The 26,486-nt window shown below is 37.4% G+C and overlaps 1 protein-coding gene across 8 annotated transcripts in view; it reads right to left on the bottom strand.

The window, feature by feature from the left end:
* Positions 1–26,486, bottom strand: part of MLIP (muscular LMNA interacting protein) — a 286,739-nt gene that overhangs the window by 52,725 nt on the left and 207,528 nt on the right. For all 8 annotated transcript variants that reach the window (XM_055571766.1, XM_055571774.1, XM_055571769.1 and 5 more), the window contains 2 exons: positions 24,951–24,995; positions 11,569–11,697 (listed from right to left, as the gene is read on the bottom strand). In XM_055571766.1, the coding sequence (XP_055427741.1) occupies positions 11,569–11,697; positions 24,951–24,995 (174 nt within the window). The remainder of the gene's footprint in view (positions 1–11,568; positions 11,698–24,950; positions 24,996–26,486) is intronic.

The following is a 26,486-nucleotide window of genomic DNA, read 5'->3' as shown; positions in this document are numbered from 1 at the left end:
CTGGGCAGCTAGGGCTTAATACCATCCTCATATCTAAGGGTAGGATTTGTAGTAACAGTTACAACTGAATTTCAAAGAGAAATTTGGTACATTTCACATATGCTGTGCTAAGTCACTTCAGTCGTGTCCGACTCTGTGTGACCCCATAGATGGCAGCCCACCAGGCTCCGCCGTCCCTGGGATTCTCCAGGCAAGAACACTGGAGTGGGCTGCCATTTCCTTCCCCAATGCATGAAAGTGAAAAGTGAAAGTGAAGTCGCTCAGTCGTGTACGACTCTTAGCGACCCCATGGATTGCAGCCTAACAGGCTCCTCCGTCCATGGGATTTTCCAAGCAAGAGTACTGGAGTGGGGTGCCATTGCCTTCTCCGACATTTCACATATAAGAACCACTAGAGGTAGCCTTCACATTGTATGTTAACAAAGTGTTACAATTTTAAAGAAAAATGATCTTGCAATTTTTAATATCCTGAGGTTTTGTTCCTTTGAATCTATTATTGTTTTACCGAGAACCTTAAGTGAAAACATTGAGGTTCAGGAACAAAATTGTGTTTCCTGTACAGAGCTGTGTCACCTAGTCTAGCATCACCTTATAGAGAGATTTAGAAAAGCAAAAATTATCCCCCAAGTTCACTGCAAGGATTATCCCAAAGTCTTTTGTGGTTGTGAAATAAAGGAATTAAAGTATGGTATCTTCTGTATTTAAAGAATGCAGAAATGGGAAATTCAGATATGGCAAAGACTTACAAAAACATCTTCACTTTCATTATAGAAACATTGTTATTTAAATTTTAGTCTGCCTACTTGGCCTTCCTATTCAGGATGTTTGCAAAGGAAATAGCTGTCAAGTTTGCAAATGGAAAAAAAATAATTTAAGTAACCAATACCAGGACCCCGATAAAGGCTGTTATATGTTTGTGACTTTTATAGGAATATATGTATACATACATGCATGCGTGCTAAATCACTAAAGTCATGTCTGACTCTGTGTGACCCTATGAACTTCAGCCTGCCAGGCTCCTCTGTCCATTGGATTCTCCAAGCAAGAAAACTGGATTGCGTTGCTGTGCCCACCTCTGTATACATATATATTTAAATTTAATTTTGAAAATATATCATTTCTCCCCCCCCCCCAGGGATTTTAGTTTAAGGAAAAGCAAAACAAAACTATAGTTATTCAAAGTGAAATAATGACTCTGAATCATATTGATGGTTTCTTAATACTCCACACATAGGAATTAAATAGGATTTTTTTAAGGAAAAGTCAAAATAAAAGTTTATCTACCCTAAATTGCTCAATCAAAAAGAAAAAAAAATCAAAGTAAGCTCTCTGGAGATGGGTATTATTTGTCATGATTTTGACCTAGATAGTAAATTAAAAGATTTTCCATCTCTCTAGAGTTATGACCTGATTAATACTCGATCTTTTTTTTCCCCTGGTTTTTGGATCACCTAAGGATGTGAAACCTCAGAAGCATCCCGATAATATTTAAAGGCATGAACACAAAATTTCACAGTAAGGAGGTACCTTTGAAAGTACTTCATACAACACCCTCATTTGCAGATGTATAATTAAATTCAGGAGCAGGAATGACTTAGTCCAACTTAGTGTGATGCTAATGTTTTAACAGTTACCATCAGACTGCCCCCCTTTTTTGAATTTCTCTTTTAGTTAATTGTCCTGACACCTAACAATTGGGGAAATACAAGAAAGAGAGAGAAATGTTTGGGAAAGTAGGGAAGCTATAATCTTGCTGACAAAGCCAGAGCCGATGCAAATGCATGTCCCTTGTCAAACAGGGCTATCATTATGAGTAGAGGCTCCGTGGAATGTGGAAAATTTCATAAATGGAGACTTGTTCATCTCTTCTGTGTCAATCAAATAGGAATAATTGCTTAGTTCAAACACAAAAAAAGTCACCTAACCAATGTTGGTTGAACAGAAATGTCCCTGGCATGGGTGGCATTAAGCATCATTAATCATAAAATTCTTGGAACTGGAAGGGAGACAAGAGATGGGCTAGTCTAGGGCCTCTCAACTCTTGTACTAGTGACATTTGGAGCAGAGTAAGTCTTTGCCCTGGGGCACCGTCCTGGCCACTGCCGTCATGTTTAGCAGCTTCCCTGGCCTCTGGCCACTGCATGTCCGTAGTACCCCAAGCTCCAGGCAAGATAATAATGGCTGGGGCAATTCATACCAGATGAGAACCACTGCCCAGTCTAGCTCCCTCTCTTCATCAATCAGGTTCAGAGTTCACAGATGCACTGGGTAGAACTGGCTAACCACACAATCACAACTACACACACTTCAGAGCTCTTTCCACAAAACCAAGCTGCCCTACTTCCCCTTTGGTTCAGTTATACATCAGAATGAATAAAGGCATCAGATCTTGCCTGAATGAGAGGTGAAACCAGTCCAACCTAAGAATACACTGCAAAGGGTCCCCCTGGTGGCTCAGCTGGTAAAGAATCCACATGCAATGCAAGAGACCCTGGTTTGATTCCTGGGTCAGGAAGATCCCCTGGAGAAGGAATAGGCTACCCACTCCAGTATTCTTGGACTTTCCTGGTGGTTCAGATGGTAAAGAATCCACCCGCAATGCAGGAGACCTGGGTTTGATCCCTGGGTTGGGGAGATCCCCTGGAGGAGCGCATGGCAATCCACTCCACTATTCTTGCCTGGAGAATCCTCAAGGACAGAGGAGCCTGGGGCTGCAGTACATGGGGTCACAAAGACTCAGACATGACTGAGTGACTAAGCACACGCATACGAGGATACACTGCAAAGAGCCAATCCTGCTATGAGATGCAATTCACAAGGGTCTAAGGCTTCCCAGAATCCATTAAGCCACAGATTGAGAAAAACACCTCTATTTTTCTGAGCTTACCCAATGGGATAAATATCACATATACTTGTTTTGATTTGAGCAGGTAAAATATGCTAAGCCTTTCTGCTCTACTAGACAAGGATAACTGACAATTCAGTTCTTGGTAAGCGGTTTCTTACCAAATGCATTTTCTGTTTTCAGAAATATTAAAGATATAGGGGTTCATAAAGCAAATTGGTATTTGGAAGGCTGGGCTATAGTAGAGTAAATTTCACTTAGGATGTCTAGATTTGGAGATTAGAACAATATTTTGAAAAACTCTAAAAACCTACTAGCTCTTCCATCTCAAAGGAATCGCCAATCCTTTACAAATTTACTGCAGATAGCTCTTTTCACATAGCCTTTGAGATAAAGAAAAATACACTTTAATCCTGTTTTCTATTTTTCCATATATTTATTTTAAATCACTCGCTTCACTAACCTGATCTCAGTTTTTGCAGGTTGGACTGCTGAAGCTCTTTGGTTTCTTTAATGGGATTTAAAAAATCGTTTATTTACCAGTCTGAGCTCTCTGCTTCCTTCTGGCCTATGCACTCTCTTGGCTGTTCTTCTCATTTGGATTTATCATTTTCTCTGCCAATATGACAAGCTTAAAGTTATTTTATCTTAGATCACAGTGAGGAAGAGAAGGTTCCTAATTCTCTTCATATGAATCAGCTTCAAACTTCCATATCTTCCTGTGACCTTTATATCTGTCATCATACAAAGTCTGTCTAATCTCCCCCACACTCACACACACTCCCATGTATAAAAGAGATAGCTAGTAGAAACCTGCTGTATAGCACAGGAAGCTCTGCTCTGTGCCCTGTGATGACCGAGGGCCAGGGGATGAGGCAAGGGTTGGTGCGGAGGAGGTCCAAGAGGGAGGGGATGGGTGTATACACACAGCTGATTCACTTTCTTGTACACCAGAAACCAACAAAACGTTGTAAAGGAACTATACCCCAATTAAAAACATGTATTATAGTGAAATTCCTAAAAAGTAAAATACCTAACAATCTCTCCAATGGTTAGAGATTGTAACATTTATTCTAAACACATTAATCTTAGCATTTATAGTCAAAGAATATATCCAGTTTTTAGTATGTCCTCCTCAAGATGTATTCTACTAGGATTCCATTTCTCATGGGTCAAGGAAACATTCAATTAAAAAAAAAAAAAAAACAGAAAGAAAGGAAACCATAAGCCCCTCACCCCAGGTTGCATTTTGCTACATATATTTATTTTGATTAACTAGTCCCCAAATCATCTTAACAAAGCTGTGGGATTGAACCTGTTTGGGTGGAGTTGGAGGAGATCATTGTAGACAGTGTTCTGGTATATCAGACAAAGCCATCGAGTTCTATTCATAGGATGATGTTGATTCAAAGTTCAACATGGGTTGAGAAACAGAATCCTCTGAAGTAAAACATAAGATGCATATTTTTTTCACAAATAAAATGAACTTTCTAATTTTTGAATAACCCTTATTTTGCCTATTACTTAAAATTATTTTACACAGCTACCTTCACTCTTTTGAAATCCTGTTGAATGATACTTTTAAGGTGAGCACAATAGAGAATTTTAAATTCTATATTTTAACAAAACCTTATTTTAGGTACTGTTTGTCTTGCCTTTCCCTGGCTTTTCTCAAACAAATATACAGAGAAAAGCTTAATTTAAAGCTGGAATATTCAAAGAAACTTAATTTTTTTTAATTGGAGGATAATTGCTTTACAATATTGGGTTGATTTCTGTCCTATATCAACATGAACTAGTCATAGGTATACACATGTCCCCTCATACTCTCCAGCCTCCCTCCCACTTTCCATCCCATCCCACCCCTCTAGGCTGTCACAGAGCACCAGGTTTGAGCTCCCTGGGTCATTCAGCAAATCCCCACTGGCTATCTATTTTACACAGGGTAATGTATATGTTTCAGTGCGACTCTCTCAATCCGTCCCACCTATACTTCCCCCACTGTGTCAAGTTTTGCTCTCTATGTCTGTGTCTCCATTACCATCCTGCAAATAGGTTCATCAGTACCATTTTTCTAGATTCCATGCTGTTGCTGCTAAGTCGCTTCAGTCATGTCCAACTCTGTGCGACCCCATAGACAGCAGCCCACTAGGCTCCCCCGTCCCTGGGATTCTCCAGGCAAGAACACTGGAGTGGGTTGCCATTTCCTTCTCCAATGCATGAAAGTGAAAAGTCAAAAGTGAAGTCGCTCAGTTGTGTCCGACTCTTAGCAACCCCATAAACTGCAGCCTACCAGGCTCCTCCATCCATGGGATTTTCCAGGCAAGAGTACTGGAGTGGGGTGCCATTGCCTTCTCCACTAGATTCCATATATATGCATTATTATATGATATTTGTTTTTTTTCTTTCTGACTTACTTCACTCTGTATAATAGGCTCTAGGTTCATTTGCCCCATTAGAACTGACTCAAATGTGTTCCTTTTTAGGGCTGAGTAATATTCCATTGTATATATGCAGCACAACCTCTTTATCCACTCATCAGTTGATGGACATCTAGCTTGCTTCCATGTCCTAGTTATTGTAAATAGTGCTACAAGGAACACTGGGAAGATGTGTCTTTTTGTCTCATTGTCTTTTTCACATTGTTCATATGTTCTTTGTTGCTTTTATGGTTTCCTCAGGGTACATGACCTAACAGTAGTGGGATTGTTAGGTCATATGGTAGTTTTATTCCTAGCTTTTTTGAGGAATCTCCATTTCTGTTCTCTGGGGCTTCCCAAGTGGCACCAGTGGTAAAGAACCCTCTTGCCAGCGCATGAGACATAAGAGATGCAGGTTCAATCCCTGGGTTGAGAAGATGCCCTGGAGGAGCGCATGGCAACCCACTGCAGTATTCTTATCCGGAGAATCCCATGGACGAAGGAGCCTGGTGGGCTACAGTCCACGGGGTCACAAAGAGTCAGACACGACTGAGGCAACAATACACGCGCACACACACACTCTTCTATATAGTGTCTGTATCAATTTGCATTCCCATCAACAGCGCACTGTGGCAAGAGGGTTCATTTCCTCCACACACTCCAGCATTTATTGCTTGTAGATTTTTTGACGACTGCCTTTCTGGCCAATGTAATGTGATACTCACTGTATTTTGAATTGCATTTATCTAATGAGTGAGGGGCTTCCCAGTTGGCGCTAGTGGCTAAGAACCCGTCTGCCAGTGCAGGAGACCTAAGAGATGCAGGTTTGATTCCTGGGTTGGGAAGATCTCCTGGAGGAAGGCATGGTAACCCACTCCAGTATTCTTGCCTGGAGAATCCCATGGACAGAGGAGCCTGGCAGACTACAGCCCATGGGGTCATAAAGAGTCAGATTTGACTGAAGCAATGTTGAGCATCTTTTCATGTGTTTATTAGCCATCTATATTTCTTCTTGGAGAAATGTCTATTTAGGTCTTTAATTTTAATTTTTTTTAAAAAAGAAACTTAGCCTCCCAATTAGAATTGATAAAAATTTAGATTTAATGAATAAACTTTTTATGCCATAGACCGCAATCCTATCAGATGTAGATAAAAATGAAACTAAAGGTTAAACTCAACCACAACAAATAACAGAAAAAGAGGAATACAATTTACATGAGAGGCTCTAAATATGGTCATGGTCATCTCTCACAAATAAAGACATCTGAGGAGTTAACGAAACAGGACTTATTCGCTTAAAGTTTTCAGATCGTCACTGTTTCCCAGTGGATTGGGGGACAGGTACTACGTATTCACTATTTGTTAAACTACTAATGCTCTGAAGCTTCACTAATTTTTAGAATTCAGTTGCTTAACTAATTATTAGAAGTATTCTGTCTATTATGACAGAATTGACAAATAAGTCTTCTTTCTGTGTTTGTTTTAAAGCAAGTAAAAATCTAAGATTCCTAATCCTACAGAAAGCAGCAGAAGGGGACAGAAGACGTCTCCCTTAGCTGTGCAGACCCTGCAGCCCTTAGCTTCTGTCTTCCATGATACATACACAAGGTCAAGAGAAAGCTTAAAGCAATGCTAATAATAACAATAATAAATAAAAGGGAGAGATAAAAGCCTAAGTTTGAAGAGGGGAATCCTAACTGATTATATCCTAGAGGAAAAAGTGTATTCTGTCTCCATAGGACAATTTTTTACTATTAAAAAGTTTTATTGTACTGATGAGAAATTATCTATTACATATAGTACATAACCCATATATGAAAATCATCTATTATCTATTACCTATAGAGGAGGAAAGAAGGAAGGCATGCAGGAAGAAAGGAAGGAAGGGAGGAGGGAGGAAAGAAATAAGAAGAGAAAAACGCACAAGGATTTCATTACATGAATAAGAAAAACAACCTGGTAGAACTTGGAGAAGCTGAATCTCTAGGCTTAACTCTTCAAAAACAAATGTAGCCCTACAAGGAATTTAAGCTCTGTCCCCCCAAAACTATTCACCAAATCACTTAATCATTTCTAGATCTGAAAAGGTTAAACATTTTAATCTGAAAAAATATTTCCTAATAAAATATTAACAAGATAAAAGATAATTTTATGATAAAAGAGAGTGAGCCACCTTGATTGAGAAATGTTGAAAAAGGTAGCAATTTGTGGCAAAAACAGAAGTCATTCAGAAAAAAAAGGCAGTATTATCTAGTTCACCTTTTGACATGGTGAGTGTCTGCTCAGTAACTATAAAACATGAGTGACATGAAGAAGTGCAGGGGACGATCACAGTAAAAATATAATTTGATGAGTAATTAGATAGAAATCTGAAAGTCATCCACATAATCATTAAAGTTGAATGTCAGGCAGATAGTTTGGTAGGGCAGTCAGATGGCTAAGAAAACTCAGAAGTAAAATAAAAAATGTAAATGCTACAACAAAGAAAATTCTCTAAATTATCCTTTTACATTCTCTATGGTACAAAGGAAACTCATTAAATGATCATTTTCACACAAAAACATGCAATTTTCCTGTTGAAGCAAATTAGAAGGAAAATAAAATTTAAGAGGTATACATGCTAGAAAGCATTCTTTTTCATTTAAGAGAAAAGAAAAACATTTGCAGGAAAATCAGATTAAACTACAATATCACCCCCCCCTCAACTTTCAATTCTGTCCAAAATATTTTTCCTATATTTCTCTATGGCTTCAAGAAAGAAATGATATATCTAACAGTATGGGTTGAATTACTAATTTATAAAGAATGAGAGGAAAATGTTTTATACATGTCATATAACATTTCAATTCTGTCCAAAATATTTTTCCTATATTTCTCTATGGCTTCAAGAAAGAAATGATATATCTAACAGTATGGGTTGAATTACTAATTTATAAAGAATGAGAGGAAAATGTTTTATACATGTCATATAACTGAGGTTAGCAATTGCTTTTGCTTTTTCATTGGAGTTGAGACTCCAATGCAATTCACTTTGTCTAATTAAATACATTAAATGACCAGAAAAAAATCAATATATTTTGAAAACTCACACAGATAAACAAAAAACCATGCCTCTCTTCAGTATCTTTATTTTCATCAGCAAATTGATTTTCTAAACCTTTATATCTTCTGGATGTCCATTTGTCCAACCAATTCTGTTAATTATTTTCCAACCCAACCTTTAATTATTAACAAAACTATGCTTCAAAGTACATCATCATAGTTTTATATCTATATATGGAGTGTTGAGGATATTCTGTAAGAACTCAAAAGGGTGACAAATTGATATAATAATGGATTGAAAGGTAATTTCAGAGAAGCCTAAGCTTCATTCTGAAGTGTCTTTGTTTAAAAATCCATCTAATATAGAATGGTAGATCCTGGCCTATGCCATTTTGAAGCAAAAGTTGTTGATTAATAAGTCTCAATGACTCAATTATGCATTTGGTTTCAAACTTTGCTTTTAAGACTCAGAGGGTATCTCCAGGCAAAATTTCAGTTCATTATCAGTTCAAAAGACTGCCCTATTGTACCTTCTGAAGCTATAGTAAATACATTTCCATCTGGTCTCATCATCTTTGGTGTCTGACATTTTGTAACATAGAGTTTTGAAATCATATTTTATGGCACTGAAGCTGCCAGGGGAAATTTACTGACTTAACAATCCCATTCAGCACTTCCTGTCATGTGGAACTATCCCCAGGACGAGGCAGATTAGTGAATATGAGCTGCTCCAATTTGGCTCAACTGTCAGGCTGAAGTATTCTCCATTACATGGATGGCTGAGATCAGCTGAGTGTGGAACCATTCAATTTATTCTGTGGCACCAGTGAAGGAGACAATAATAGTGACCAGAACGGAATACACTTGAGTAGACTCCCTCCTGCTAAGTTCTGATGAAGCAGCCACACTGAAACCATAAATTGTTGCTACTCAATGTATTGTTTAAGGAACTCGCAGCAGCTACACCTGGGAGCTGCCTTTTGTATCTGCCTCCATTGTCAATTCTGGCCACAATGAGATATTGGTTACAGCTCAATCTAGAGGCCAATTGATAGCATACGCAGTTTCCTGGTTTCCTATTATACGCATTTTTCCTCTCCTGCAAAGTCAATGAATAAAACCAGGCAAAGTATGGAATTCACTTTTAAGTACTCTGTTAGACTTCTTTGAATTTTGATAGTCCCCTGACACAGAAGTTAGGATACACACAAGAATAAATTGATTGAAAGAAAATATAAATAAGTTTATGTCTGTGGCACCAAAATACTTAACAAAAGAACTAAAATTGTGCACTAATTATCTGAAAATACATTGGTTTATGGTGTATATACATAGAACTTTAAGCTTGCTATATAGTCAGGAAAAGCTGTGAAAAGAATTGGCAACTTCTTTTAATGAAAATAATTTCCTACACCTGAAAATGGAATTTATCATTCCAGAGGACAGTAAATTGTGATACTGTATAGGAAGATTAACTTGATATTCTGCAAAGAATCTTGTTCAAGGTAAAATGCATAAATTTGAAACTATACTAATAAAAAAGAATACAATTTTTACTTTATAACATTAGATCATATTTAAAGAATATATTGCATGGATAATATGTGAAATTTATTTTGTGTCAGCATTTTATCATATAACAATAGATAACTTTTATAAATTTTTATAATAATCCCTTATTGTCTAAAATGTCACATTAAGCCTCTAAATGATTAGTATCTTTAGATATCTAATGAATGCTTTTACTGATGATGGAAACATGCTTTCCTAAGAGGAATTTCCATTTCTTTTATGTGCAAATTTAGTGAACACAACCTTATATATCAATAGGACTTTTCTAATTTAAATTGAGGGCTTTTTTCCCCCTGAAAAATGGAAAAAATTGCCTCTAATTATCATTTTCAATGATATTGCTGCTAAGTCACTTCAGTCGTGTCCGACTCTGTGCGACCCCATAGACGGCAGCCCACCATGCTTCCCCGTCCCTGGGATTCTCCAAGAAAGAACCCTAGAGTGGGTTGCCATTTCCTTCAATGATATTAGTGCCCTCTAAAAATGTTTAACTTATTGAAATCCTATCAGTTTTCACAAAGTATATACAAATAAGCAGAAAATATTATCATCTCCATTTTATAAATAAAAACTATAGCTAAGCATGAGAAAGTATTTATAATGAACTTTTTCAAGACTTTGAGCCTGGTCATATTCTTAGATTTTAAGTAAACCAGATTTTAAAATTTGAAGGATCCTTAAATACTTCATCAGAACACCTCATCTTATGCATTAAGATACTGGAACGGGGCGAGATGAAACGCCTTGCTCAGTGTCATAAAGTGAGACGAGATATTTCTTATGTTTCACAAATATGAACAGAATTTCTATTTCCAAGAATTGGTTAGTTATCATTTTCAAACTAAAGTTTAAAGAGTACAGCACTTTATGTTCCTTTGTAAGTCTATTCTATTATATATTACCAAATGTGGTGGTGATCTTGTGTTTCCCGGTTATATCCACAAAGGTTTCTGGATTGTTTGCATTGCTTAAGCACGTAATAAAGTTTGAGATATAAAATATATAACCTATGCCTATTTGTTGCATTGGAAGAAGACAAACAAAGATGCAAGTTTCTCTTTGAGATAATGTATGAAATTTTATACTGTCTAAATGTATATCTTCATGCTTTCCCCAAATGTCTTATAAAGCATCATTAACAACCTTCCAATAAACATTCTCCAACAATAGGATATATAAGGGGGATTTACCTTTTTAGTACATAAACAAACAAAAAAATACCTTAAAATAACTTAACCTCCTATTCCCTACCTGGCACCACTCAATCTAGGGGATCACATCATCTCTACTAAGTTGATAGGAATCCAAACAATAGATCTTTTGTCAAATGTACTAATGTACTACCAAACCTAAAAAACTATGTCACTTCAAGAGGAAACGGTATTTTAGTAACAAGATGCGACATCTATATCACATGAAGACTCCATGATGTCTTCATAGAAAGTAATGTCTTAATCCCCAAAATAATACCAGCACTAGGTAGAAAAATTTTAGACAAAAGCCTTTAAATACTTCCAAACATCCTGGAAATACTTAAGAATTTTTATTATGCAGAAAATGGAGCTTTTTTTAAATTGCTAAGGTTATTCCAATGACATTTTCCTGCACATGCTCTATTCATTAGGGCATCTCTGTATTTTGTACAGTTATTTATCCAAATATCAAAGACATTTTCATGTGTACACTCACCTGCTCAGAAAAGAAGTCACTGTTATCCTCCAGGTATTTACTGAAAGGGTTGGGTTCATAGACTTCCTCCTCTTTTTTCAGTAATACTTTGGATTTTACTGGTACGGGGCGAATTACTCCAGGCTTTGTCTTCATGAATGTCAATGATTTTTTAGAAATAAAGAAAAAAATACTATTAAAATGAATACATAAGTGTATTAATTCATTCAAACGTTCTCACAGCAATTTATTATTTTTAATTTTTAAATGCTTTTATAAATACATAAATAGCCAGAAATCAAAAGATTTTAAGTAAAGTAGCTTTAGTTTTAAGTGACCTGTTATACAGTAATCAATTTAAAAAGATCTACTATCATGACATTCAAAATGCCAAAACATCTTCATCTGTCTAGTCAAGTATCTTTACCAGCACTTTCAGCCAATAAATATTTCATTTGACAAATATTTAGTGACGGCATCCTCAGGGCCAGGCAGCATACCCATTTGGGGCATGATAGGAGAGATGAATTCAGTACAATTCACCAAGTCCATAACAACTTTCTTCTTCTGGAAACTGCCCCCGCCCTCCACACCCTAAAATCCCAGAATCCATGTTCAGACTCCCGATAATGAAACCAGACAGGGGTGGCGTTCTGACCCGAGAGGGTAGGGGCTTCTCCCAAGAATATGGAGCAGGGCTTTAATCTGCTCTTTAGTCATGCTAGGAGATGGAAATGATACTATGTAAATCTGGGAGCTTTGGGAAAGCCTTACTCTGCCATAAAAGCAGATCTGATGAGATCAAGAAAAATACAGCAAAGTATAAGGAGAAGCAGCCGGTAGAGGAAACACACTTGAGGGCTTTCCAGAACTGAATGCCAAAACATCCCTGGAACCAAGCAAGATTTCTGGTCTGAGACTCCCTGAGACTTTCCTTTTCTTTAACACAAAATTCCCTTTTGTAAACTCAGGTTGACCTCTATAATTTGCAATCAAAAGTCTGAGTGAATAGGCCAGTCATTCAAAATTCATGGATTTATACCCAACATCAGTTAGACAAGAGAGGGAAAGGGAGAAATGTAGTTTGGGGCAATTTCAAAATGATGTTTCACAAACACAGAAGTCTTGTTACATTGTAAAGTGTCACAAAATGACGGATAAGTTTACAGAAACATCCCAAACAATAATTCGATAAAAAGTTGTGACATTTTTTTCTGTATGAGCACTTTGCTGTAATCATTCTTATCAGGTCCATTTCTTTGCAGAAAATAGAAAATTAGCTCTCTTCAGTCCGTGCTGATGCTCACTAGTTAAGCCTTAAGGATGAATATCTATCTTGCTGCCATACAAGCCATTGGTTATGTTTTGAGGCTTGAATAAGTACCACTCTGCAACAATTTTTTTCAGCTCATATTTTCCCAGGCGACTTTCATTTCTGTGCCAACTGGGCAAATAAAGATGGAGGAAAGTCTCTATTTTCCACAGGCTGGGCTGGGAAATATCTCCCATTTAAGAAACTGATTTCTTTCCAGAGGGGAAAAGTAAGCAAGTATTAGGTTGGTCCAAAAGTAATTGTGATTATGCATTGCTGAACTTTGCTGTTTGATATTGGAATGCATTCTCAAATAAACGTGGTTATGTTATATATCATTTTAATGTGCATTTCTTGCTTTATGTTTTTTGCTGATGACTTACTACTTGCTGCATATTTTGTATTTATTTTAGACTAGGGAAATGATTTTAGACCAAAAGCAACTTTGAGCAATTTTCTTATTCAAGTTCAAGATGGTAAAGCAGCGGAGACAACTTGCAGCGTCAACAATACATTTTGCCCAGGAACTGCTAACGAACATACAGGCAGTCGTGGCTCAAGAAGTTTTGCAAAGGAGACGAGAGACGTGAAGATTAGGAGTGCAGTGATCAGCCATCAGAAGTTGACAGCACCCAACTAAGAGCCGTCATCGAAGCTGATCCTCTTATGACTGCATGAGAAGCTGCTGAAGAACTCAGTGTTGACCATTCTATGGTCATTTGGCATGTGAAGCAAATTAGGTGTAAAAGCTTAATAAGTGGGTGCCTCGTGAGCTGACTGCAAATCAAAAAGATCATCATTTTTAAGTGTTATCTTCTCTTATTCTATGCAACAATAACAAACCATTTCTCAATCAGACTGTGATGTGTGATGAAAAGTAGATTTTATACAACAATCAACAATGACCAGGTCAGTGCTTGGACTGAGAAGAATCTCCAAAACACTTCCCAAAGCCAAACTTGCACCAATAAAAGGTAATGTCTGGTGATCCACTACAGCTTTCTGCATCCCATCTGAGAAGTATGCTCAGTAAATTGATGAGATGTACTGAAAACTGCAATGCCTGCAGCCAGCACTGGTCAACAGAATGGGCCCAATTTTTCTCCATGACAATAATAAACCACGTATCACACAACCAGCGCTCCAAAAGTTGAACAAATCTGGCAACGCTACAGTCACCTGACCTCTCTCCAACTGACTACCACTTCTTCAAGCATCTCAACAACTTTTTGCAGGGAAAATGCTTCCACAACCAGCAGAAGGTAGAAGATGCTTTCTAAGAGTTTGTCGAATCCTGAAGCATGGATTTTTAGGCTACAGGAATAAACAAATGTATTTCTCACTGACAAAAACATGCTGATTGTAATGGTTCCTATTTGGATTAATAAAGATGTGTTTGAGCCTAGTTACAATGATTGAAAATTCACAGTCCAAGACCGCAATTACTTTTTCACCAACCTAATAACACCCAATTATATGTGAAATTGCACAGGTGAGTATACACATGAGAGTCATATCCTCCAATGAACCAACACGAGAACAAAGCCCAGGCAAATACTGATTTCTACAGCCACCTGTAACGGGGAAGCCTGATATCTCGGTCATAATGCAAAACTGTCCAGATTTCAGGCCTCTCTTTTCCACACGACTTCCTATTACATTTCTCGTTCCTGCCACTTCTATTCCTGTTCCTTCTCCTAATTTCCACCTCCTTTGGAAAGTAGGAAATCAGTACAACCCCAGTACTTAGGGTTTACCAGGTTCGAAAGCCAGCATGGAATTTTAGGAGCTAAGCTTGACAGCAGCAGCAGAAAGATGAAAGCAGAGGCGAGAAATCTGGTCAGATGCACATGAGATGCTAGAAGACTCTCCCTGCCAGGAAAACAAGGTCCCCTGGTCCCCGCATTGCTAGCAGGTTGATGTGTTGGGTTATCCTGACCTGGAACCTTCCACTCGGATCATCTCTCTTGGTTTCCTCAACCTCCAGGGTGAGTCCAGAAAAGACACTCTTCTGGTTGGTTGGATATCAAATATTAATAGCTTTAATATCAGAATCAGTTACTTATGTTTCATATTTGTTTCTCTACCAGGCCTTATGCTTTATGTTGCTATGAATTTCCTGAATCTGATGGTCGTCTGACCATTCGACAATGATTCTTTCCCTATTTTCTCTACTTCAGATTTTCTATTTTCTATTAGAAAATAGAAAAATAGTTTCTAATTATAACTAGTCTAATTAGATTTCTCTATTTCAGATTTTCCAGATGCTCTTTACTTGGATTCTGTGTCCCTCGTCTTGGCCTACCAGAAGTCTCTGAATTTTCCTCCTCCTAGTTTGCTTCCTTAGTCTCAGAATTATTGCCCCACGCTGATTCTTCCATTAAATTCACCACCTCTTTCTTTAATCATGATTTTTTTTCTTTTTCTTTTTTTCTTCCCCCTGAACCTTAACTTGCTGTCACTCACCAGTCAGCATTTAATGGACAGGGAAGTCAACTCTATGCAAAAGAATACTAAACACTGTTTGCCTTTGACATTGTTCACACTTCCCATCCTATGACCTTTACCCAAACCCTCCACACCCAACTGTGTCTCAGTGTTTGGTCAAACTGGAACTCGAACCCTGGCAGCCCAATTCTGAACCTCACGCACTCTCCGTGAACCATGGTACACAATCAGTCCTGACCACGGCAGGCCTCTGCACCTGCTCATACCATTCCACTACTGCTTTGAAACCTGCCTCAAAGGCTGAGCACTCATTGTAGACAGTGACACCATCATTATCCCAAAGACTCCAATTCCATATATTACAGGCACCACATTCAATATGTTAAATTGATTATCTCAGTTCCTGTTCTCAACACCCTGTGAAAGAGTCAGAATCCGTAACATGCCAAAGCCATGCAGTTAATATGTGAACAACTCAAGATTTAATCCAAGTCTGGTCTGATCATAAGCCCAGGATTTTAATTACTCTGGATGATTCATTTTTAGCTGCTAAAGCATTGACAGATCCAGCTAGACTCACAAGTGATACAAATATCATTCTAACGACACCAGGAAAAGTCACTCCATCTAAGTGGAGAAATAAAACAGGTAATAACTCCCCTTCTCAGCACAAAGGACACAGGAAGAAAAATAAGAAAGTGCTTCAAAAAGCAAATTTCAATGTACTGTGATAAACCTCTTGAGAAATGGTTTACACTGTACATAAGACATTTTTCTTCTCTTTTGGAGCTATATTTTGGGGAAATAACTGCTAATCTTTTCATTCTTGCTATTAAAATATTTTCCCCACATTCAGAAAAATAACATTATCATTGTAGAAGGGATGATCAGACATTTTATTTTTAACTGGAACCAGAATACTATGATTTTGATTAGTTATTACAAGTTTTAAAATCTGAGAACCTCATTAGAGCCAGGTGAATATGTGGGCTTTGAGTGGATGGATACTCTGCCTGTTTATATTCTTCTTGACACAATTCCAAGAGTGCTAGACTCCAACAATCACGGAGAACTCTACTCTCCATTTGCTTTGAAGAGCAGAGTAGCTCACACAGTACTGATAAATTCTCTGCTTTAAACTAAAATATAGCTGATTTACAATGTATTAGTTTCAAGTGTACAGCAAAGTGATTCAGTTACACATATACATATATAATGTGCATATGTAATTACGTATGTATTCTTGACATTTTTAAAGTGCCTCAAAGACAAAACAACCATTGTCTTAGAGCTTTGAAGCATCCTTCTATCAGATGCTCTCTGAAGCCATTTTTCCAGTTGAGATCTAGTCTATGTCAGGAAATGTAGTGTCTACACGGAGGTGAACAAGACATACCTCGTGTTCTCAGAGGGCTCACAGCTCAGGTGAGTTAAGCACGTTACAACCACCGTGTAAGTCAAGCCACATCATTGGACTCCTCTCAAATCTCCTCTCTAACTCCACCTTCTCACTTAGAATAAAAGCTAAAACCCTTACAGGGGCTGCAGGGAGACCTACTCTTTCACTCCCCAAACAGCCTCCCCTTTCCCATGGAATCTCCTGCTCTAGACCTCTCTCCCTCACTGTCCCCTCTGGCACACACTGTGTCTTCCCTCCTCTGGAGTTTGAACTTGGCCTTCACATTGTCTGGAACTCTCTTCTCCCTTTCTAGGACTCTCTTTCAATTCTTCATGTCTCTGCTCAAATGCCACATCATTATCAGATAGGTCTTCTCTAACAATCTGTATAAAAGATCTTACTTGCCCTATTTTTTTTCCATCTGACCTCAGTTGACGTTTATTTTCTTGCTTCCTCCACTAGAATGTAAGCTCTGTGAGGCCAGAGATCATTGTTTTCTTCACTGTTATCCTTCTAACACCTAGAACTGTGTTAGGAACCTAGCAGATGCTAAACAGACATTTGAAGGATAAATAAACTAATTGACAGGCAGAAGCTCAATATGTAGGCTGCTGCTGCTGCTGCTGCTGCTAAGTTGCTTCAGTCGTGTCCAACTCTGTGTGACCCCAGAGACGGCAGCCCACCAGGCTCCGCTGTCCCTGGGATTCTCCAGGCAAGAACACTGGAGTGGGTTGCCATTTCCTTCTCCAATGCATGAAAGTGAAAAGTCAAAATGAAGTCGATCAGTTGTGTCCAACTCTTCGCTACCCCATGGACTGCAGCCTACCAGGCTCCTCCATCCATGGGATTTTCCAGGCAAGAGTACTGGAGTGGGGTGCCACTGCCTTCTCCGAATATGTAGGCTATAATCCATCAAAGCCTTAAAAAGTTTTGACTGTCCATTTAATGTCTCCTCTCATTTTTCTTGGACTTCCCAGCTGGCGCTAGTGGTAAAAAAAAAAAAAAAAAAAAAAAAAAACCTGCCTGCCAATGCAGGGGATATAAGAGACATGGGTTCGATCCCTGGGTTGGGAAAATCCTGTTACTGCAGTGCTTTTGCCTGGAGAGTTTCATGGACAGAGGAACCTGATAGGCTATAGTTCAGGGGGTTGCAAAGAGTCAGACATGACTGAAGTGACTTAGCGTGAACACACTTATTTTTCTTGGAATGACTTTTTGATTACAGCATAACCAAGGAAAAGGGAACATTACAAGACAGAAGATCCATACTACCTTTCACTCCTAGAGAACTAGAAGAAGGGATGTGGATTGGTGAGCTCTACCTTCAGAGATGAGTAGAAAGCAGAAGTTACCATCTTTGATGATACAGGAAGTCAAGACCAGGGACCACATCTTTAAGGACTTTGCAAGATTTTAACTCTATTTTTTAAAAATAATTTCTTTCCCCCCCGTTTGATTACAGTGATAAGCAATAAAACTAACACCACCAGGAGACAATGATGTCATGTTCTTTGGAGAATTCGAGCGTGGGTGAGACTTGGGAGATCACATCTAATTCTATTCTTAGTCTTAATGGAGAAAAAGCTCAAAAGGTGCAGTGAGTGGAGTCCCAGGGCCTGGAGGCAGGTTTTAATGGTCTGTAGGGCGCTGGTTCCGCTGTTCATACTCATCAAGTAAACACTTACCCGAGAGCATTGTTACTTTCGCACTGTAAAAAACAGACATTGTCTCTGTCCTTTGGAACTTATAACTCTATGACAATAGGTTGGTATTGTCTCTGGCTGGAGACCAAAGTTGAAAAGTAACTGCCAGCACTGATCTAGAGAATGCATTATATAGATAATGCCTTCTTAAAACAACATCTTTCTTAAATTAACTCCAACTAGCAGACTGTGTTTTTAATTGCTTTCGACTGCAGTAGCAAGCTCTTGGGTCACGTGATAAGAAAACAAAACACTCAACAACAACAAAAATCAGCAAAGGAAGTAACAGAACATAGCACATAGAAAATCCATGGGTCTGGCTAGGAATTCTCCTAATTTGATGGATCCAAAGAGTGTGAAAGTACCATCGCTACTTCTTTTAGCCATTTGCTTCTGTCTTGCCTATATTCTCCAGTGCTTTTGTTTTTGTTTTTTAAGTTACTGGGGCAACAAGCTCAAAGAAATGCAAAAACATTCTCCTAGTCAAGATTGTTGACAAAAGCAACATTTTCTAAAGTATTTAGCTGATTCACTCGTTCAACTAATAAATGTTCATTAACTCTAATTCTTTTTTAAATAAAAATGTTAATGTGCTTGTAGCAAATACTTAAGCATTTTTTCTCTCAAAGAAATATCTCAAATTTTAAAACATTATAGTACAGAGTGAAGCTTCCAAAATTGGGGAAGAGGGTGTGGACAGATTTTAATACCACCCATTAGCTGCAGGACTTTTGACACATGGTAGACTTCAAAGTGTTTTTCATCAGAATAATGGAAATAACAATTCCTGCCATACTAAGTCACAAACTGTGCAAATCTAATAAGATAATATGCATGACAGAACTTTGTAAAGAGAAAATAGCATAGAAGGAAATTGAAAAAGAAAACAATTCTTTGCTTTTTCTAGCTTTTGTATTTATAATTCAGAGTACTGATACCAAAGGATCTTGATTACCCAGGAAAATGTTTATCTGATGACCTTTTAAAAAAATGTCTTATGGTTTTTTGATTAGCTTGCAAAGAATCTGCCTGCAATGTGGGAGACCTGGGTTCGATCCCTGGGTTGGGAAGATCCCCTGGAGAAGGGAAAGGCTACCCACTCCAGTAGTCTGGCCTGGAAAATTCCATGGACTGTATACTCTTATGGGGTCGCAAAGAGTCAGACATGACTGAGCGACTTTCACTTTCACTATGATAGTCGTATTACAATAAACATATACAAGATTTCAATAATTATAAACCTATTCCACAGCTCAGAAAACATCTTTTGAAATGTACAAAACACAGATTGCCCAGATTGAAATATCTCAATAGTTAAAGAAAAGCCAATAGCATGACTCAAACCTGAGGCGGCATCCATGACAAACGCCGCAGCACTTAAGCATGTTGTGTCAAGGCAAATTAGCCAAGAATAAACTGCCTTTAAGCTTAAAGAAGGCATCAGTTCTACACAAACGCTTTCAGGGCTGCAATTTCTGAACAACAGAGACCTCAAGGGCTCTTAGAACAGTCATGCACCACTAAAACCAGACACATCCATGGGCTTTCAGAACTGGGAACAAAACATATGAAAGGTTAAGTACTCTTCTGTATAATGTTCCAGGAAGATGCACTTTGCTCTTACCTGTAGTCATGTGGTTTATTAAATATGTTGTTTTGTACTCTCTAGATTCAGTGTTGCGTCTTGGGCAACAATGAGCATTTTGCAGCGGCATAAAATTTCAAAAGCAAAAGCCAGTGTCTTCTAACCTTAGGTTCCCCATCTAACTGCCAAAGGAGACCAGTGCTTACCCATCGTGTTGAGCCCAACCTGTTTTCCTACTCAGAGAAAAAAGACGCTGCCAGCCTCTGTTAAGACGGTGATGACCCAGTCCAGGAATTAGGAAAGCTTTGTGAAGGGTCAGCCTAGATATTGGATCTTCCTTTCCTTCTGTTCCCTTTCAGATGCTAAAGGATTCCCTGTTCACAGGTGTGAAGCCTCAGTACCTTACTGGACTCACCCAGCCCCTCCTCTTCAGGAAGTGATCATATGTGCCCCGTGAAGGTCACACTTTCATAGCGTCCTGATTTCCCAACAGCCTTTTTTTTCCCCCTCCTTGAATTATCTAAAATCAATAATGACTCCTTTTTAAAAATCACACAACAAAGATGAGCATGAACCCTGTGATCTTAGATAATCTATTCAAACTCTGTGACCCTGTTTCTTTATCTGTAAAATGGCCACAAAGTAAATTTCAGAGATAATATTTCAGAGAGTTTTTGTGCAATAATAGACCCTCTGACTTAGTGACTAAACAACAACACACCCAACTCCATACAGGATTACACTGGCAATGTCACATATTATGATATATGAGCCTTGCGATAACCCCTTCGAGTTGACATAGCAGTTGTCCCAACCTCCATTTTCCAGGTAAGTATTTCCAACACACTCTCATCTTTAAGTCCCTTCGCAGTTTTGATGTACTACGTTTCTGTCTAATAGAAGAGAAACAGACATAGTTGGTGAACAAGTTTCAAAAGGATCCCCAAAACACTTCTTTCTGAGCCTAATATTACATAACTTGGCTTGCAGCGTAAACAGTGGAAATATTTTAATAGTAAGGGGAAAGATCACATTTCTTTTCTTCCTTGAAGTGTTGAATTGGCATAATTATAATGTAATCAGGTAAGCCAAGTTAAAATGAAAAAAAAGTTTGGTTTTTTCTTGGTCTATTCTTTTTGTTTAATTTATTTTTTAATTGAAAGATAATTGTCTTACAGAATTTTGTTGGTTTCTGCCAAACCTCAGCATGAATCAGCCATAGGTATACATACGTCCCCTCCCTCTTCAGCCTCCTTCCCATCGCCCTCCCCACCCCACCCCTCCAGGTTGTCACAGGGCCCCTGTTTGAGTTTCCTGAGCCATACAGCAAGCTCCCACTGGCTACTTGTTTTCCATACGGTAATGTAAGTTTCCACGTTATTCTCTCCATACATCTCACCCTCTCCTTCCTTCCCACCCCTACCCCCCTGCCGTGTCCATCAGTCTGTTCTCTATGTCTGTGTCCCTCTTGCTGTGTCCCTCTTTCATCAGCACCATCTTTCTAGATTCCAGATGTATGTGTTAGTATATGATATTTACCTTTCCTTTTCTGAAGTAAGTACTTCACTCTGTATGATAGGCTCTAGGTTCATCCACCTCATTAGAGCTGACTCAAATGTGTTACTTTTTATGGCTGAGTAAAAAGCCAAAGCTCAAAAACAAAACAGCTTCTGTATTAAGCTTAGGCTACCATAGCAATCCATCATTTATTTTCACTTCAAACAATTTATTACTTTTCTCCCCTAAAATAGGAGTCAAATAATTTTAATTAACTGCTTATTTCATGCAAAGTGTACAATATTTATTCAATATTTATCTACATAATTTAACCATAATCTATCATATGTTCCCCCAAATTTTGTTTTCCTGTGTTGTACACATGTTTATACATGTATAAACAAAAAGCAATACATACACATGTGTATGTGCCATCAGAATTACCTGTAATATGGCATTTATATGCAAAGCATATGTTACAAACACACACATATAAATGTGTGTGCGTGTGTATATATATATATTTATACACATATTGGTTTTTCAAAGGTATTCTTATTTACTCATTTTATTCAGAACTTAACTCAAAAGAGAATTCATAATGGCAAATATTGGAAATCCACTCATAAAAATGAAAAATTATAATTTAATTCATAATGACAATACTTAAGGGCAGAAATATTATAAATTCTTTAAGAAGCAAATTTATACACTATCACTAGTATGTAATTATTTCTACACTATTCCATACTCAGGGAATGTAAGTACAGGGTTAATGCGATGAGATAGAAGTCAGTGATTAAATTGAATAATTATATCAATCCAAGAGATGTTCTTTTTGTGTGTGATAGCTTGCTTGAAAATAATCACTTCACAAAACTACCTAGATCTCAAGTGCATTTGGGGATTAAAACTTAATTTAAAACTTGGCTAAAAAATTCCTTGAACTCTCTATAGAAAAGGTCTAAAGTAAATGCAAAAAATATTATCATCAACATCAGTTAAAGCAATGCTTTGCATTTTTCCCCTAGAGAACACAGGAGTCAAATTCATAGAATTATTTGATTAGGCCAAAAAAAGTTCATTATCACATTTACAATGAGTCATTCATACTATATCCTATTTCATGAAATCATATTTGCTTTCTCAAAATGTTTTGTAAAATATTACATCAAGACTTACATCTATACATATATCAACATATATCTGCATATATATCATATATATGTCATTCTGATAATACATATATACATTCACACGCAGTCAACACCTAAAATCTATTTTTTGTGTACTATGTTGAGTATACAAATATTTCTTGATTTTCAAACATTACTCTTAAGAAACAGATACATATATCATTATTTTAAATGTTAAAATAGCTATAACAACAGTTCCATATCTAAAGTGGGAAATTGTTCAACTTCATAATATTATCATAGTGCTTGTTTCCATGGCAACGCCTTTGCTCCCTTGAGCTAGTAACCATGGACTCTGCCCTAGAGAGGCTTGGGCAGAGTGTAATTGAATGCTTTTCTTGCTCAGTTAGGAAATTGAAGCCCAGGTTCTCAGATTCCTGACTTCTCACTGTCAGTCCAGTAGTTAGTGTCCGAGCAGGAAGTAAAAGGTAGGTCTTCTGGCCCCTGTTCCAGCATCCTGTCAACTACACTATACTGCCTGCCACTATTTGTTAAGCCACAGAAAAAAAAAATAAATAAATAAACCAACAGACACTAAATGCATACACACAAGCACACCTCATATACAAAGTATACATACAAACACCAACACACCCAAGCCATTTGCTTCAGTCAGGCTATTTTAAGAGTCAAACAACATTCTTTATGATTTTCTAGCACTACAAATAAAACACTGTTATCATTTTGGCATGATAATGACAAGATGACTTGTTGGTTATGGATGTAGGATATAGAAAGAATTGCTTAAAAAGAGAAGAATCAGTATCACACTACTTTTCCAGATATTTTCATTCATTTTACTAGTTATTTTCATTCCTTTTCAATTCCTTTTCCATGTCTATTGTTTAGGAACCTATAATTATAAACAGTTAAAACTGTTTATATTATTACATGTAATAATATCTAGGCAGTTTATATCATGGTTCCCATTTGCTAACCACTTGTAACAATAAGAAATATGAAACACTGTAAGAAAAAGTAATTTTTCTATTTCATTAAATATTTATCTATAAATAACAAACAGATCCTAGAGCCCAGATCTGTGTTGTCCTACAGAGGAGCCACCAGCCCCCTTGGTGGGCCCTTGAAATGTGGCAAGTCTGAATTGAGAGATGCTGTAAATATAAAATACACTGCAGATTTCAAAGACTTTACCCCTACAAAAATAATGGAAAATAATCTCAATTTTATACTACTGTATGTTGAAAGGATAATGTGTGTATATTAAATAAGTAAAATATACGATTTAAATTAATGTGACCTGCTTCTTTTTAGTTTTTTAACATGGCTACTAGAATATTTAAAATTGCCTATGTGATTTATATTTGTGGTTCATACTATATTTCTGCTGCTCATCCCTGGTTTGATCATTCTTTATCTTCCTGCCTGAAACATCTCATTTCCTATTTCCCCAAGTTCAGAACCTACCCTACACGATTAAAGATGACCTTGTTCTTGAACCCTTTTCTGATCTCTCCCACCAGGAAATGAATCCTTGCCTCTAAAACATCAGTATCTGCTTCCAGCCTTGACCACTCTATTCTAACACCACTACCAGGGTGCAAGTTACCAGCAAACACGGTCTCTGTATGTTTTTATGCATGTTTGTAGCCTATAAAACAACCAGCATGGAGCTTTAGTAAAGCATCAGTAAACTTTTACTAGACAAGTAAGCAAAGAAATTTACCCATAGTATATTTGTCCTCAGTTCACTTTTTAAAAAATTTATCGATTTATTTTAATTGGAGGCGAATTACTTTACAATACTGTAGCGGTTTTTGTCATACGTTGACATGAATCAGCCACAGGTGTACATGTGTCCCCCATCCAGACCCCCCTCCCACCTCCCTCCCCACCCCATCCCTCAGGTTCTCCCAGTGCACCGGCTTTGAGTGCCCTGTTTCATGCATCAAACTTGGACTGGTCACCTATTTCACATACGGTAATATACATGTTTCAATGCTATTCTCTCAAATCATCCCACCCTCGCCTTCTCCCACAGAGTCCAAAAGTCTGCTCTTTACATCTTTGTCTCTTTTGCTGTCTCGCATATAGGGTCATTGTTACCATCTTTCTAAATCCCATATATATGGGTTAATATACTGTATTGGTGTTTTTCTTTCTGACTTATTTCACTCTGTATAATAGGCTCCAGTTTCATCCACCTCATTAAAACTGATTCATTTTTGTTCAGATAAATCTATCTTGAAAGATTAGGATTTTCTAAAATACTAGGTCTATAATTTAATAACAGGATACATACCAGCTGACTCTCTGGTACTGTAGAAGATGGTGAGGAGAGGTTTGCCTGCAAAATTATAAACATAGTGTCTTTTAGTGAAATTCATAATTTAGTAATTATATCTGTTTAAGTATTCTGAAGTTTTTTATTATTAAAATAATACATATCAATTGTAGAATTTTGACAGATATTGAGGAAAAATACCATTATGTCAACTCTAAAATAATTGTTTTACATTTTTTGCTCATTGCCTTTCAATATTTCCCCTACACATTTTCATTCAGCTCACATAGTGGTAAATCTGATGTTTTCCATAGTGCTTTTCCTTAGTATCTTAACACAAGCACCAGCAAAAGGCATAAAAAATTCTTCAAGGCGATGTAATATTTCATCCTCCATACATTCCATATTCTACTTACACCAACACTGTTAGCTATTTATCTTTATTTATAGTAAAAGAAAACAACAGATTTTTCCTTAAATTACTCATATTAAAAAAATAAAGCTTTCATGAAAAAAAGTCTTTGGTTTTTTTTAAATTGTTTTAAATTAATATTGTTTCATCATTCTTGGTTCCTGAATTTCACACCTTTCTTCTGGATTTAGTTTCCTTCTCATTGAAGTAAATGTTTCGAGAGCTTTTTTTTCCAGAGCTTCCCATCTTGAACTCTCTCTGAAAATGTCTTTATTTTGTTCTCCTCTTGAGCTAGAATTTACCTGAACATAGAATTCTAGGATAATGGTTATTGTTCCCAGCATCTTGAAGATACTGTCCACTTGCTCTGACTTCTGTTACCTGCTGTCAGTCTAAACATTGTAACTTGGATTATCTGTCTTCGCATTTCATTAGTGGTTAAGGTTTTTCTCCAGGGAATTCTGAAAGCTCACTACGATGTGTCTGAGGGTGACCTCCTTTTACGAATCCTTCTCTGGGGCTTGGTATAGTCCTTTACTCTGAGTATGCATATCTTTCTTTGCTTCTGGAAAATCCTCTAGGAATCTCTTCACATATTGCGTCTCTCCTACTACATCTAATCTGTTCTTTACAGTTTCAATGAAATATATGTTGGGTCTTCTGAATCCATCCTTCATTTCCATAAAATTCCCTGTCATATTTTTTTATCCCATTATGCTGCATTCTGGATTGTTTCCACATAAGCCTGACAGTTAATGAATCAATATTAATATACATTAAATGTGGCCATTGGATTTTATATTTTTACGACAGCATTTTTAACTTCAAGGAGTTCAATTTGATTCTTTATCAAATCTTTTTATGGTGTCCATAACTCCTTTTAACTATTTCAACATTTTTATTCTATTTATATTTCATTCCAGATTTTTATATAATCTCTCATGGTTAAATCGGGCTTCCCAGGTGGCACTCACCAGTGCTAAAGAACCCTGCCAATACAGGAGACATAAGCAATGTCCAGTTCAAACCTTGAGTCAGGAAAATCCCCTGGAAGAGGGCAAGGCAACCCACTCCAGTATTCTTGCCTAGAGAAATCCTATGGACAGAGGAGCCTGGTGGGCTACATCCCATAGGGTCACAAA

This window comes from Bubalus kerabau, chromosome 3 (genome assembly GCF_029407905.1).
Source record: "Bubalus kerabau isolate K-KA32 ecotype Philippines breed swamp buffalo chromosome 3, PCC_UOA_SB_1v2, whole genome shotgun sequence".
NCBI lineage: Eukaryota > Metazoa > Chordata > Mammalia > Artiodactyla > Bovidae > Bubalus > Bubalus kerabau.
This window is presented reverse-complemented; position numbering and strand designations above follow the sequence as displayed.